Below are 16301 nucleotides of genomic sequence, written 5' to 3'. Positions count from 1 at the left end.
TGCAGCCTTGAAACAGCAAAGTGCCATAAGATGAAAGAACTTCTCCCTTAAAATGACTTTCTGTATCAATTACTCACCATGTTTTATTGAATCTGTGAGGGAAAAAAGTTTTTCTCGCATGCCTCCACATACGTATTAAATCCCTGATGAGTTGAAATAAAAGTTGGCTGCATTTAACAGCAAAACTATAGTAGAACACCTGTTTCAAACTCACACAGCTTGGGCAGTATAATCCAAGGGTGCATCCAAAGTCTCTTGATTGCATCCATGTTTCTTTCACCTGCGTCTCTTCCCTCCCACTGGGGATGAGTTGAGACACAAGGAAAAGATTTTAGGGACAAGACATCCTTTCCTCCGACGCATCACCTGAAGTGATGAAAGTTTTTGTTGATTATGGCAATGGATCACAGCTGGATCAGCTGCCTGTCAGCTTAAACAGCTGCTACTGATACTAATGCTAAGGCTACACAGTTATCAGTACCAGAACAGCAGCGCGTTTTCACTGTAGCTTGTTACCTAAACTTTAACTTGAATAACCTGAATTCATATTTGCATCTATTTTTATTCATAGATGGATTATTAATTCCTGGTGCCACTAGAAATTAGGCTAAATGTTTCTAGGAAATTTTAAAACTATGCAGGCAAACAACTGCTCAGGAATGATCAACCTCACAGGTGACAGATGGGAAATGATGTATACTTGTTTGCTTCGACTTTCCTACTTTTGATTTTAAATTAATGGAGGAAATAGGGGTTTGTGGAAAGAAACAAAAAAAAATGTTTGTGGTCCTTTTGTTGATGCAGATTTCTAACTAGTCAACAAAATGTAAAACTTGAATGAAACATGAGTTTTTCCTCTAGTTTCACTAGAGCTTCACTCCAGTGATGTATCCGATATCCAATAAGGGAGCTTGTTATTAACGGTTATCTTCGATGTTGCACGCAGTGAGGAACTGATAGACAAATGGTCATTTTAAGGGTGAAGTATGCGAGCCTTCTCTAACCTTGTGCTTCCTGTACATGTCATGTTTGTGAAAATATTTACTGTAATCCAGATGTTCTACATATCAATAAAGACCTATAAGCCATAAAGTCTAAAACATCTTTGAAACTCATTCATCAAAGCCTGAGCAATAACCACAGCTAGCCAATCTGAATTAACAAATCAACGGTCATTTACAACCATTGGAGCTTTATTGAGTGTCCAAAAAAAACCAAATGACTTACAGCTGGGAGTGGGAGAACAGTAAACAGGCAAAGTGCACGGCCTACACTAGAGCAACAGCAATGAAGCGCTCCTTACGTATAAATACAGATGAACATATCGGGACCGATCAGCCTTTTAACCCAGAGATCCAGACTGCACTGCCTCCTGGTACGACTGCCCGCCCTCCTTCGGCTCTGGGAACAGTTTGATGAGGTCGTCGATACGGAGGATGGTGATGGCGGCCTCGGTGGCAAACTTGAGGCTCTTTGTCTTAACCATAGTGGGCTCGTACACGCCAGCCTGACGGTTGTCTCTGGGCTTGCCGTTGACCAGGTCCAGACCAATCCTAAAAGACAAAAAAAAGTGGTTAAATACTGTAAAGTCAGAAAGTAAAACTTGTCTTTGAAGTACAACACTGACTCCAAAGATGTTGGGATGTTGTGAAAAACAAAAACAGATGAGTCAAATTTACTATAGAGTGTATGTTTGCAAAAGTATTTTTTTTTGTTTCAAAATAAACTATGTTGTGATTAGCGTATTATCACATTCTGTTTGTTTATTTTAGACAACATCCCAGCCTTTTTGGATTCAGGGTTGTAAGTCAGAACTAAACAAAAACAAAAAAAAGGTATGATTTCATATTGTGCCATCATTTCATTAGGGGTGAGAGAAGTTTGGCTGCTCGACCCCTTCAGATATTGAAGGACAGTTTCTCTCTCCTGTTAGCATAGCCACACATCCGTATTATAAGGCAGATGCATGGTACTATAACAGGATTAAATGGATGATAGCATCAACAGGTTGTTGTCATCATTGTTTAATATGACAATTACTTGATTTAATAATTAGTTGTTTGGTCTATAAAATTTGCAAAAATAGTAGGGGAAAAAATGCCTTATCACACTTTCCCAGAGCCCAAGGTGACATCTTAAAAGTGAGCATCAACTCCTTAATTTCAGAGCAGATGACTAAATCTTCAGTGCCACTTCACTAAATGGAAACAGATATAAAAGGTTGCATGACTGTTGCATGAAGGAAAGACTCACCACTTGAGATTCTTGCGTTCAGGATTAACCTGAGCCTCATTGTGGAAGGCCCGGAGCTTGGCCACCAGGTCAGTGGAGTCCTGTGCTGCGTTTACAGCCAGCGTCTTGGGGATGACGAGCAGAGAACGAGCAAACTCAGCAATAGCCAGCTGCTCTCTGGAACCCTGAAGAAACACAGCAATGTTGAGGAACGTCTCAGCATGGGGAGAATCTGGGTTACAAAATCATCCCTCAAGTTTTCAAAAGATCTTGCTCACCATGCTGGTAGCATAATTCTCCAGGTAGATGGACAGAGCTGCCTCCACAGCGCCACCTCCTGGCACGACAGACTTTGACTCCAGCACCCTCTTGACCACGCAGAGAGCGTCATGCAGAGAACGCTCCATCTCGTCACACATGAAGTCGTTGGCCCCTCGCAAAATGATGGATGCCGATGTGCGTGCTTTGGTACTGAGTGAGGAGAAAACAGAACCAGAACAGTTAACACACGTCAGACTGCAGAAAATGCATCTGAAGTAAGACATGAGGTGCTTCGATCCTGTGCAGATCATACAAATCCATTTCAATATCCAAATTTATCAAAACACCCGCCAGAACTGCAGATTAGGTACAATTAAATGTACTGAAATATTCTGATCATATAGTTGTAATGAAAGCACTATGAATCTGCAAAAGGAGTGGAGCAATATTTCCAAAATCTTTATGGTATATATAATCATTTTACCCTGGTAGTAGTATATATCAAGATACAGTAAATGTTCAGTGAATTCAATTCAGAAATTTTCAATGCGCATGCACAAACGTGCAAGCAGCCTATTGCAGTTACTCCACACTTTTCACTCACTTTTTAGTTTTTCCCTTTTTTCTATTGTCATTTTATTTTATTTATCTTATAATTCTTAATATTTTCACACTGGAGTCTCTGTAACAAAGCTATTTCCCCATGGGGATTATTAAGTAATTTTGAAAATACACATGCTGCACTTAATCACTGATTTTATTTTGTTGGAATTTTTAAACAAACAAAACTGCCTCACATGACACAAACCTTGAGTAAAAAAACAAAAGCCTCAAAGCAGTCAAACTAAATTTCTTTCAGAACATTTTGATTTTTGAGAATAAAGTGTTTAAGGTGATCGGGATGCCTGTTTCTGCTCTGTATTTACATCTTCACTCTACTCCTTATTGTCTGCCTAAATCACACATAAGAAACCTGCCCAAAAGAGCCACGTTTCCACAGTTGCAATTGTCATATTGCCAGACCCTAATAAGCATTGTTTTATAAGTGCTTTAAAGTTAGTATAAAGTATAATGCTACATATAGTTGTTACTAGTTACTAGTTACTTCTTGACAAGGATGAGCTCGTCATCACAGACGCGTTCCTGCACAACCTCCTCAGCCTGGCCGAGCATCGTGGCCTCGAACGTCTCCTCTCCCTCCAGGTTAGTCAGAGAAGGACAGACAGTGGCTGAGAATGGACAAACAGATGTCACCATGATAGTTTAGTCCTCTGAATGCAAGAGCTTGAGCGAGACATTAAAACCTGTACACAGATGTTGTGACCAGTCTCACAAGTTTCAGTGTTTTTCCACCCTACCTCCTGTTGCCTTTGCGATGCGTTTGAGGTCCTTCTTGAGGACCCTTCTCACTGCCATGGCCCCGACATCCACAAAGTACTTAAGACACATGTCATCGATGCCACCGGTGGTCAGGATGACAGTTGCACCTGCTGCCAAAATCTTTTGGATCCTCTCCTTGGTGATATCAGATTCCCTGGAGCAAAGAAATCCAACTTTGATTCAGCTTCACAAATTATATATAAATACAATACAAATATATCATTCAAAATTGTCCAGCCCACAATAGTGGTGCAGCAGCTCAGGGAGAAACTGCTGCATTACATATCGGGGCTGTTTATATTTTCTCCCACGCGTATCACTGTGTAAACTACTGTTTCAGCATCACAGCAAATTTAAATGGGATTCCTTAAAAAGATGTTTATGACAGTGAAAGGAGAAAAATAATATCTACCTTTGTCTGATCTGGTCGAGCTTCTCTGGGTCGTTGATAATGACTTGGACTCCCATCTTCATCTTGGTCTTCTGCAGGCTGAAGTCCAGGCAAGCAATCTTGGCATTGACGACACGCTTTACCATCCCTTTGGAAAAATGCAAAACGGCATGTTCAACGGGAGAAATGCCTTAAAACCTGACAGATTTAGGACAAAATATCATTACAACACATTTTACTTTGGGCTATTATTTTATTGTCTGGCTAGAAAAGTTGTGACCCAGTTTACAAACTGCTGCGTCTGCATTCCTTTCAAAGCCAGTGTACTGTCTCCCACGCGTATCACTGCGTACGCCATCAGGTGAGACATAGCAGCAAATTTAAATGGGAGTTTAATCAACTGCAATGGTAATGCATGACGCATTACACAATGTTTAGGTAAATCCTCACATTTTACACTTTCAATTTAGGAATTTCAAGCATCTTAAAGACTAACAACTATCATACCTTGTGATCCAACTGTGCAGTTCAGTGCATAGCCATTAACCAAGAAGCTCTCCTTCTGGCTGCGGCCATGGGCTTTCAGCACATTGACAGAGTTGATGGGATATTTGGCCACCCCTTTGCCGTCCACAAACTTCACAGCAGTGGCAGCATCCACCACCATGTTAGCAAAGAAGTCAGCATCACTGAGGGCTCGGGGTTAAGGCACATAAAGGTTTTACTCACAAAAACAATTACTCTCCGTCTGCAAGCCCCAGGCTTACAAAAGCCAGTGGCTCTGTGGTTTTGATCCAAATGAAACATTTTATGCACTGCGCAGCAAAAAGGATACGTTCCAATGATTTTGGAGGACATGGAGGTCTTGGCTGCATTGATTAAGCACTCTCTGCCCAGGTCATCTGTTCCGATAGTGAGATTCTCATTAATGTAGCGAACTGCTTCCCTGAAAGATGAAAAAGGAAAAGTTTGCACGTCAAAAAATCTGCACCTGCATTTGAAGCACTCAACAATAGTGAGCGTCTCTTTAGCAATGCTAATCTATTTAGCACTGTCTCCATGCATCCATGCATGTGAACAGCATCTCATCATGTTTTTCAAATTTTTCCACCAGTGGCTGGCATGTTTAACCCCGCAAACACATCCTCCCTCTGTCATTTCTTTAACCACCTGCTTAAAAAGGTCAATGTGGCAATATTACCACATATCCAAAAATGTTGATATCCAATGTTTCATAATGTTTAAAAATAGGTTTCCCTTTCCGACCTAGAATGAAAGCATGCATGTCCATCCCAGCCACGCAAACTGTTGGCGAGTTGGTTTGTGTAAAATGCACAGAGCTGACCAAAAATGAGTGTCCCATATAAATGTGTTGTAGACATGCACAACGAATGCTACTGAAACCTGATTAATATCAGCCTAACCAACATCTTACTCAAAAAAGGAACATTCTGAATAAGGCTCAACTCAAAATATTGGAATCAGATATGTGGTTTACATGACACATATCAACATTGGGACAAAGTCATACTTAGAATAACACTGAAATATCTGTGTGCATATTAAAGCGGTCAGTGTGAGCATCTTACTTGCAAGCCAGACGATATCCACTGATGACTGACGTTGGGTGAATCTTCTGCTTCACCAGCTCATCTGCACTCTTGAGCAATTCTGCAGCCAGAATTACCTGAAGAAATATTACAGTAATATGTTATCAGTAAAAACAGACACTGGCTTCATATATCAACTGAAAACACAAAGTTTTTCCTTTCTTTTACAAAAAAAGTAAGATTTTCATATTGTGCCATCATTTCATTAGGGGTGAGAGAAGTTTGGCTGCTCGACCCCTTCAGATATTGAAGGACAGTTTCTCTCCCCTGTTAGCATAGCCAAACATCCGTATAATAAGGCAGATGCATGGTACTATAACAGGACATTAAAATTCACTTTTACACAACAAACTGAACTATTATCTATACCAAGAGCCGTTCATTAACCCTATGGAAATATAAAAAGTTTGTAACACTCTACTCCCAAGCTCTGACACCATAATGGAGCAGCTGTTGACCTACTCACCACAGACGTGGTCCCATCTCCGACCTCCTTGTCCTGCAGGTCAGCCAGTTCACACAGGACCTTAGCAGCTGGGTGCTCCACCTCCAGCAGCTTCAGGATGGTTGCTCCATCGTTGGTGATGGTCACGTCCTGTCACACAATATCATGAGACAAATGAGCAACTATGGCTACAATATGTTATCGAATATGCAGAATAGATGTTGCTGCATGTGAAACACACCCCAATGTCGTCCACCAACATCTTGTCGAGGCCAACGGGTCCCAGGGAGCTCTTGACGATGTTGGCGATGGAGGATGCGGCCATGACTGCAAAGACAAGGAAGCTGCTTATAGATAAAAAGCACTAAACTAAATTTACCACCCATTTATGGACAGTTGGTGCATGCTTTAACATGTCCAACTTAACTCATGGCAATATTGTCGTTTACATATCCTGTTATTTCATTGAGTGGGGCTCACAGTGAGCTAGCCACACCTTCAGACCATGACAGTGTTGTTCTACCCCATTAGCATAGCCATCCATTCATGGTGATGAGAGTGGAAGGTACTGAAATGGGATTAAGGCTTCAAAACTAAAGCCGTTGTCGTAATAAATACATTGTATAAAAACCGTAGACTTTGCTTTATTTGCAGGATTTCACTAGAGATGGAGCAGACGCTTAAAGTTGACATAAAAGTTAGCTAGCATTAGCATTAGCCACACGTGTGGTACATGCAGTAAAATAAATCCCTTCTCCCGTCGATCATTCGTGACGCACAGAAAACACATGAAGCTCGCACGAAACACGAGTCAATCAGCAACATAACTCACCATTTTGAGTACGAACAGAGTCGCCAGTTGTTCTCTGGCCGAGCACGTTTAACGGACCCTCTAATAGCGACATTTTGGACCACCACACAACCAAGAAGAAAGGAAGCGCCGCAGTGCACTATGGGTAAACCGGCATTAACCAGAAGGTTCGAGAAGAAAAAATACGTAAGATAAATCTGAAACTACAGTATGAGGGCTTTAAATTATGTAAAGGGTATTCTCTTTGAATTTGTAATGAAGTTTCACGCCAACCGGGTCCCTAATCACACAAAAAAGAACACTTTGTCCCGTATTTCCTTTAAACTACATTTCCCAGCATGCCTCAGCTTTTCTTCTTTGGTTCTTGCGACGATTTCCAGTTCATGGTGAGATGCAAGGGCGCCCTCTGCTGTTGAAAGCCTCTCAATGACTATCATAGACTGTAGGGAATACATTATGCTATAAATTGCTATATCACTATATTATCAGCGTTGGAATGTAACTAAGTACATTTACTCAAGTACTGTACTTAAATAAAATTTTAAGGTACTTGTACTTTACTCGAGTATTTCCATTTTATGTAACTTTATACTTCTACTCCACTACATTTTAAGGCAAATATTGTACTTTTTAATCCTCTACATTTATCTGGCAGCTTTAGTTACTTTTCAGGTCAAGATTTAACATGAAAAATAGGATTAATTTAAAGTGATTAGACATTATTTTAAATTAAACCTCATAACAGTATTAAGTAGTTAAAATGAACCCTACCTTGAGAAAATTGAAACACTGCTTACATAATTGCATCAATAATAATAATAATCTTATAATATATTTAGATTATATAAAACAATCTGAATCAATAATAATAACAATAATAATAATAATAATAATATTAATCAATTTTATTTATAAGCGCCTTTCAGAACACCCAAGGTCACTGTATAACATAAAACATAAAATAATTTTAAAATAGTGGCAACAAAATAAAACATCGAACAGTATTGAGATGGTGAGTGAGTGACTAGGTGGCATATGCTTGTCTGAACAGATGAGTTTTGAGTCTGGATTTGAGAATTGTCAAGGAGTCAATGGTGCGGAGGTCAGGAGGGAGAGTCTTCCAGAGCCGGGGAGCAGAGCGGCTGAAGACTCTACTGCCCATGGTGACGAGGAGGGCAGGAGGGACAGAGAGCTGGAAGGTGGAGGAGGAACGGAGTAAGCGGGCAGGAATGAAGATGTGGAGGAGGTCCGAGATGTACGGTGGAGCCAGGTTGTGAAGCGCTTTGAAAGTGATGAGGAGTATTTTGAAGTTGATCCGGTGTTTTATTGGAAGCCAGTGGAGTTCTTGGAGGTGATGTGGTGAACGGTGGGAGTCCGGGTTATGATGCGTGCGGCAGAGTTCTGGAGGAGCTGCAGTTTCTGGAGGGATTTGTTAGGGACACAAAAGAGCAGGGAGTTGCAGTAATCAATCCGGGAGGTCACGAGACTATGGACGAGGATGGCAGTGATGTGAGGAGTGAGAGAGGGACGGAGACGAGAGATGTTGCGTAGGTGGAAGTATGCAGACCGGGTTAAGTTATTGATGTGTGAGTGAAAAGAGAGAGTACTGTCGAGGATGACACCCAGACTCTTTACCTGAGGGGAGAGAGGGACGATGGAGTTGTTGATGGAGATGGAGAAACTGTCAGATTTGGAGAAAGTGGAAGAGGTGCCTACCAGGAGGACTTCAGTTTTAGAGTTATTAAGTTGGAGGAAGTTGGAGGAGAACCAAGAATGAATTTCTTGCAGACAGAGGGTAAGGGAGGTAGGTGGAAGTGATGAGGAGGGTTTGGTAGAGAGGTAGAGGTGGGTGTCATCCGCATAGCAGCGGAAATGTATGTTGTGTTTGCGGAAGATCTGACCGAGAGGGAGTAGGTAGATAATGAAGAGGAGGGTAGAAACGCGGAAAATGTGGGACTTGTGGGATTTTAGTTGGATGCATTGTGTGCGACAGGAAAGGTAAGAAGTGAACCAGGCGAGGGGTGTGTGAGTGATGCCTATGGATGATGTCTGTCCAGGAGGGTGTTGTGTGAGATGGTCTCAAAAGCCGCTGTGAGATCGAGAAGGATGAGTATGGAGAGTAAACCAGAATCAGAGGCTATGAGAAGGTCATTTGTGATTTTGAGGAGTGCCGTTTCGGTGCTGTGGAGGGGACGGAAACCGGATTGAAACTGCTTGTAGGTATTGTTGGTGATAAGATGGTTGTGTAGTTGAGAGGCAACAGATTTTTTCAGATTTTTTTAAAGATGTATGGTAGATTGGAAATGGGACGCAGATTATTAAAATTTGTGGGATCCAGCCCAGGTTTTTTCAGAATGGGTGTGACAGTAGCTGTTTTTAGTGAGAGGGGGACAGTTCCAGAAGTAAGTGAGGTATGGATGATGTTAGTGATGAGGGGAGCAAGGGAAGGAAGGCAAGTTCTGACAAGAGAAGTGGGAAGTGGATCGAGCAGACAGGTGGAGGGTTTAGATTTTAGAATAAGTTGAGAAAAGGCTTGGACAGAGGGGAGAATGAAACTAGAAAATGTGCTGTGTGGGGATGAGTGGGGGCCAGGAACATCCACTCAGAGACTACAGCTGAGGTCAGGAGTTGGACCATTCCGCATAATGAGTACTTTTACTTTTGATAACTTTAAGAACTTTTGTACTTTTACTGAAGTAAGTTTTGAATGCAGGACTTTTACTTGTAGTGGAGTCATTTCCAAGTGTGGTATTAGTACTTTTACTTAAGTAAGGGATCTAAATACTTTTTTCACCACTGTATATTACTTTATATACAGTCTATGGTTCCTACGGGTATAGAAATCTGTTAAATCACTTGAATTATAATATATTTTCTTTCAAGGTTTGAGAAGTGCTTGGATTTGTAATAAAATGCTTTAAACTGATTTAAATTTAGGTTATAATGATGACAAGTCTATACATTTTGAAACATAAGACTTTGTTGTGTTATTCTGTAATTTGTCATTTAATGTGATGAAGAAGCGAATAATCAATGTATGTATTGTATATAAATATGTCATTTACCACAGCTGTAAGGTGCTGGAAAAGCTTGAAAATACACAGAAAATGCTTGAATTTGACTTATAAAGGGTTTAGGAACCCTGTATTAGGGTTCTTGTGTGTGTGTGTGTGTGTGTGCGCCCGCGTGTGTTTTTACCAGATTTTAGCTTCTTGCATACCAGTATAAATAACAAGAAATAGCAGTACAGACATTTAAAATATATGTTTGAGGTATAATTTATGAAACTGTTTTACCATTAAATAATTTGCCCACCAGAGAGCACTGACAGATTTATTTTTTAGCCATAAAATATCCTCATTGATGGTCACATTTCTTAAAAAACATTTTTTTATCAAAAATTATGAAAATGTGTCTTACATTTAAATTTTTTAAATATTTAAACTCAGATATTGGACCCAAACATGTATTAGGCCTGCAGTTGGGATATGCTTCATTCATTCAGCACTGTTTGTTGCACCATGTCACTTTACTGGTTTATTTGCACTATCTCTGTTTACATCCGACCACATTAGCCCTATATTAGGCCTTCTGTATTTTTGTATCTTATATATATGTCATATACTACTTATACTATACTGTGTATATCTCTGCATATATTTGAATATTTTTATACATTGATGTTCATACTACTACATGCAACAACTTATTTAACCTATTTAACATGCAAAAATATATTTTTCTTCAATGTGCAATATCTGTAAAATGCAAAGTACTTTCAGGAAACAAATAAATACATATAATCTGTATATAATGGATGTATATGTCTTATTTTTATATTCCTATTCTGTTTTCTATATCTACAGTATGCGTCTGTATCTTGAGCTGCTGTGACGACTAAATTTCCCCACTGTGGGATAAATGAAGTCATATCTTATCTTATCTTTATGTCTGTATCTTAAAAATGTAATAACCATTTGATCATCGAGCATTGTGTTGAAAATAATGTGAGTTTGATGTTATCCATATCATGTTTTGCATATTAATTGTATAAACTGATATCCCTATTATATGAAAAATGCTATAAAATAAGTGGGATTTTTTTTTTAATCTCTTTTTTTCTTCTTCTTCTTCAAGTAATGATTATCATCTTGAATTTCAGGCTGCTTTCCTTGTATCTGATGATCATTGGAATGATAAGCAATAAATAGTGCTACTGATAAACAGACCAACAAAAACACATAGGTAAATTTAATCTGAATTTATTACCTCCAATACATTGTTTTGTTGAGCAATGACAACTAGGCAGTTAAAAAAATACAGTACACTTAACTTAAACATTAAAGCATTATAAAGCATACCTATGGCATACAAGAATAACTTTCCTAAAATGTACATCTTTACAAAGTGTTTACAAATAAAACGTAAAAAAAAAAAAAAAAGACAGAAAAGTGCAAAAAAGAGTCAATGAAGACAGACAATCCCCACCAGTGAAACAGAGGACAAACATGTACAATGAAAAATAAACACATACTTCATATTCCTAACTTTTGATGCATATTTCCTGATATGAACAGTAGGCCGTGATATTGTGCTTTTCAACTTTTCACGTGTTGTTGTGGTTTGGAACTAAGCAGTGCGTGATAAAAAAAAAACAAAAAAAAAACCTACTTCTGAAAATATTCACAGTATTTGATTCAAATTTTGAAAAATCTGCACCCCTGAATCTGAAATAAACCATCTTTTAATAAATACTTTATTTTACAACTTGTCTGTGGCTTTAAGTAAAAAAGGATAAAGGCCAAAATAACAGGGATGCTTTCAAATAAATAGGACAACTTTAGTGATTTAAAAAAAATAATGTGTGTGTTGAATACTGGCTTCAAAGGGAGAGATCTTGTTTCATGATTTATTAAAGTGATTGACAGGTTTCTTTCTGTGACTGTGGATGCAACATCAGTAGTGTGACAGTTGGGAGTGTCCCATAACGTAAACAAAGTAAACAGACTATCCATTTTGAAAAAAAAAAGAAAAGAAAAAAATACAGTACTGTAGTGTTTTATCTATCTCTCCTTAATATTCTTCTTCGTGGTCCCTCTTAAAAACAAAGGTTAAAATTAGTATGATTTTAAAAAACAAAATCCTCCACTTGTTGAGATGCACATTTCACTCTGCACGACGGATGGCCCCAGACCATAACACGAAAAAACAAACATCTGATTTACTCACAGATTAAAAATAAATATGAAGCCCTATGGTTTCTTATAGATTATCTAAAAATATCAGCATCTTCTCTTGATTTTAAAGCGTGATACCCTATCGATGAAAAAGGTGGCAGGTAGAGTGACTTCAAATAGACTTACAGGTCTAAGTCTAGTTATACTTAACCTATTGGATCTTAGTCCACATGTTTTCTTTACAGCTGCATCCTTTTTTGTTACAGTTATTGCTAAAAAGAAGCTGTTAAAAGTGACAATCTAGCCCCAGTAGTAAAAATCGGAAGATCGCACATTTGAACTGTTGTTAATCTGCTTGTTCGGAACAGTTTGATACAATTAAAAACACAGTTCCCACACAGGTTTAAGGGATAACTCAGATTATTGAAGTAGGGTTGTATGAGGTTCTTTTCCATAGATAACGGTTAACATGTCCCAGTTAGAAGCAGGCAGGAGTACCAAGCGATGTAGTGCTGTGGACCAGGGCAGCAACAAAATGCACAGTCAAGGAAAAAAATTAAAAGACCACTCTTTTTCTTAAATTTCTTGTTCATTTTAATGCCTGGTACAACTAAAGATACATTTGTTTGGACAAATATAATGATAACAACCAAAATAGCTGATAAGAATTTAATTTAAGAGCCGATATCTAGACATTTTCCATGGTTTTCTTGATAATGATTTGTGTTATTTTCAAGAAAACCATGGAAAATGTCTAGATATCAGCTCTTAAATTAAACTCTTATAAGCTATTTTTGTTATTATCATTGTATTTGTCCAAACAAGTGTACCTTTAGTTGTACCAGGCATTAAAATGAACAACAAAAACTAAAGAAAACAAGGGTGGTCTAATAATTTTTTCCATGACTGTATTTGAGTCACTTACAAAAAGAATCAATATCAGTTTAAGTGTACAATGTATTTAGAATATTTTCACTGCTTTTCATTGCCATCAGAAAGCTCTGTTTAGGTTCACACATGCTCTCTTCAAAGCCACCAGACTCTATTGGCAAACAGTAATTTTACTAAGGAGAACACAGAAGTTGCTGGTCTAACGCTGCCTTGATTGGTTAATTTGTTTGGGTTATTGTTCGACTTTGGTGAATCAGAACTTGTTCTTTAATACACTAAAGTTACACAATAACAGCAACTCCTGTGTTCTGTAAAGTAAAATAACTGTTTTTGTCAATGGAGTCTGGGGGCATTGACAAGAGCAAAGATAACCGCTTCAGGGCCCACTGCGTGACCTTTAACAGGGCTATTTGACAGCAAGGTAATTCATATTTTCAATATAGCATACATTTAAACTGATAAATATGTTCCTTAGGTGGCTAAAACATGTTTTGCTGCTGCCCCAGTCCACAACATTTCATTACTTAGCTTCTGTAACATGCTCCTGGCTGCCATCTACTGTAGGTTATACACTGACTATGAGTAAGTATCTCATTCAACCCAACTGCAACAACTACGAACTACCCCTTTAAGATTAACTAGTGCTGAGAATGCAGTTAAAATAACCTTAACAGCAAATTAAAAGAAAGCGCTTGAAGAGGTACTCTTGATATGGTGAGCAATCAGATTTTTTTGATGCTTTTACTTCAGTTTGCAATGTTGGGCACAGACAAGATTTTATTTCCTACAGTGGGTAACAGATATCCTGAACTACTGTAACTGTACAACAGTTTATTGGCACTAAGTCCTCCAGCAGAACCAAATCATATAACTCCAATTATCTCTACAAAGATCACACATAAAGCGAGTTTGAATTCCTTTGAATTTTAAAACCCGTTCAGTCACACTGAACGCCCTCACAAACGACTGAGAACATTTTTGCTTTGATCGCTTGTTACTGACGTTTAGTCACCAGATCTGTTTGAAACATACACAAGAAGACTGTTTGAACCTGGAAGTGCTAAGGCAGCTCACATGCAGGCTTTTGACTATTAATAGAAATCTATTATGTAATTTACATCTAAGCCCTGCAACAGAGTGTTTCACATAAGTTGTTTTAAATATGGCTGCAATCAAACAAATTGCTTCTGATCTACAGTCATGGAAAAAAATAGTAGACCACCCTTGTTTGCTTCATTTTCTTGTTCATTTTAATCAACTAAATGTACATTTGTTTGGAGAAATATAATGATAACAACAAAAATAGCTCATAAGAGTTCAATTTAAGAGCTGATATCTAGCCATTTTCCATGGTTTTCTTGATAATGATTTTGGTTATTATCAAGAAAACCATGGAAAATGTCTAGATATCAGCTCTTAAATTAAACTCTCATGAGCTATTTTTGTTGTTATCATATTCGTCCAATCAAATGTACCTTTAGTTGTACCAGGCATTAAGATGAACAAGGAATTGAAGAAAAGGGGTGGTCTTATACTTTTTTTCCATGACTGTTTTAGAGATGTTTTTGGACTATGATGTTGAATGATGGAGGGCATTCAAGGCAAAGCAGCAGTGTCCCTTTCGTTGCTTTATGCTGTATGTTTATATATATAATATTTGGCTTTTATAGACTCAGGCAAAGCTACTGGAGCTCAGACACTGAAACTTCTCCCTCAGAGACTGGACGATTTTGGGTTGGCTCTGCTGCGGCTCGCTCCACAGGTACTTCTCCAGTTGCTCGCGGTCCAGAGCCCGCAGCGGGTCGCAGGAGTGCACCGGGGTGCACGGCAGACTCTGGGAGTGGAGCAGACCCCGGCTCTGACTGGAAAGGACGGCCGTGCTGCCGTTTCGCCGCGCCAACCTGTCCTGCTCCTGCTCGCACTCGTCCTCAGAGCGGATCTCTACATAATCATCGTCGTCTTCCCCATCGTCCTTAAAGTTAGCCAGGTAGTTCTGGGTGGCGTTGAGTATACTCAGTGCGGAGGCCCGGTTCAGGACCACCACCTGTTGACCGTCGTGTAAAGTGAGGTCTGAATGTCCCTGGGTGGAGCGCTCTGGGAGGCTACTCTGCCGACCGACGCGACCCAGACTGGGGCCGTGGAGTCTCTCTGTGGGTCCGTTACATTTGAGTCCAGACTGGTTCTTCTCCTGGCCGCCCAGAGAGCCGAGTGACTGACAGTGGCCGGATTGGGAAGTCTTCGAAGAGGACGGAGCGTTAAAGGAAGGATTTCTCTTAATAGAACTGTACACATGCTCCTCCTTTTCGCTCGGCGCCGACATGCACGAGCTCCACCTCTGGGTCGGCGGGCTGGCCGGAGAGGGAGAGGAGGTCTTGAGAGACGGGATGGAGCAGGCGGAGGTGAGTCTGCGCTGCGGGGTGGAAGATGCTCGAGCGTCGTCCAACTCGCTGGACGAGGAGATGAAGCTGGCCAGTTCTCCGTTGCTGTAAGTGGAGTGGAGCCAGTCCTCCTCCAGGGAGGTCTCGGGCATCGACGGGGAAGACGGCAGCCCTGGATGGCTGTGATGTGGGCCGGCTGGACCGGGAGGATCCTTAAACATCACCTGGTCGTAGAGCTGGGAGTACTCCGCTATCCTCGCACCTGGAGAGGGACAGAATCAGAATCAGAATCACTTTATTAGTCCCTTGAAGGGAGATTTGTTTTGCAGCAGGACACAGAAGACAAGGTACACAACGATAACAGAATAAGACCCAATAAAAGTCTAATAAAACACAGTCAAAGAAACGCCATACTCATATATTTAAATCACTGACACATGTTCGTTGCAGAGCTAATACCCCTAAATGGAGAGTTAATACCTGTATAGGCAAAAAGTGCAATGTGCAGATGTGCAAGAAGCAGACAGAGGATGAAAAGAAGGTGTGAGTAGGTTATATTTGTATTTTTATGATAAAATGTAAAATTTGCGCAAAAGAATGAGGTGATGTTTGAAGCTTTATATGAACTAACAAAATAATAATTCCAGTTAGTTAATTAAAGTTAGGTATATAGATTATGAATTTGGAGAAAAAAAGAGAACTCTAATCAGATTGGTACTCAGTAT

The 16301-nt window shown here is 39.6% G+C and overlaps 2 protein-coding genes and 1 non-coding gene across 3 annotated transcripts in view; all 3 read right to left on the bottom strand.

Moving 5' to 3' along the window:
* Positions 1–1155: 1155 nt before the first annotated feature.
* tcp1 (t-complex 1) lies at positions 1156–7377 on the bottom strand. Its single transcript, XM_059356299.1, has 12 exons — positions 7152–7377; positions 6561–6646; positions 6341–6469; positions 5854–5951; positions 5100–5210; positions 4772–4953; positions 4286–4412; positions 3852–4027; positions 3599–3722; positions 2511–2703; positions 2254–2417; positions 1156–1553 (listed from the first exon to the last, which is right to left on the bottom strand). The coding sequence occupies exons 1-12, from the start codon at positions 7222–7224 to the stop codon at positions 1343–1345; spliced, it is 1674 nt and encodes a 557-aa protein (XP_059212282.1). The 5' UTR covers positions 7225–7377; the 3' UTR covers positions 1156–1342.
* LOC131991746 (small nucleolar RNA SNORA29) lies at positions 6763–6900 on the bottom strand. The gene has a single exon (XR_009396178.1). It is a non-coding gene; the product is annotated as a small nucleolar RNA SNORA29 (small nucleolar RNA).
* Positions 7378–14739: 7362 nt separating the features above from the next.
* Positions 14740–16301, bottom strand: part of LOC131991585 (pleckstrin homology domain-containing family G member 1) — a 78681-nt gene continuing 77119 nt past the window's right edge. The window contains exon 17 of the mRNA XM_059357048.1: positions 14740–15838. Coding sequence (XP_059213031.1) covers positions 14871–15838 — 968 coding nt within the window. The 3' untranslated portion in view covers positions 14740–14870. The remainder of the gene's footprint in view (positions 15839–16301) is intronic.

The sequence above is a fragment of the Centropristis striata genome, chromosome 18, assembly GCF_030273125.1.
Source record: "Centropristis striata isolate RG_2023a ecotype Rhode Island chromosome 18, C.striata_1.0, whole genome shotgun sequence".
NCBI lineage: Eukaryota > Metazoa > Chordata > Actinopteri > Perciformes > Serranidae > Centropristis > Centropristis striata.
This window is presented reverse-complemented; position numbering and strand designations above follow the sequence as displayed.

Bases quoted from the DNA above. Each gene is read 5' to 3' on its own strand.
- tcp1 (XM_059356299.1), bottom strand. From the start codon at position 7,224: ATGTCGCTATTAGAGGGTCCGTTAAACGTGCTCGGCCAGAGAACAACT. The intron at 5,211-5,853 runs GTAAGATGCTCA...TTCATCTTTCAG, and splicing joins GGATATCGTCTGGCTTGCAA to GGAAGCAGTTCGCTACATTA. The intron at 4,028-4,285 runs GTAGATATTATT...TCTTTGCTCCAG, and splicing joins CTCGACCAGATCAGACAAAG to GGAATCTGATATCACCAAGG.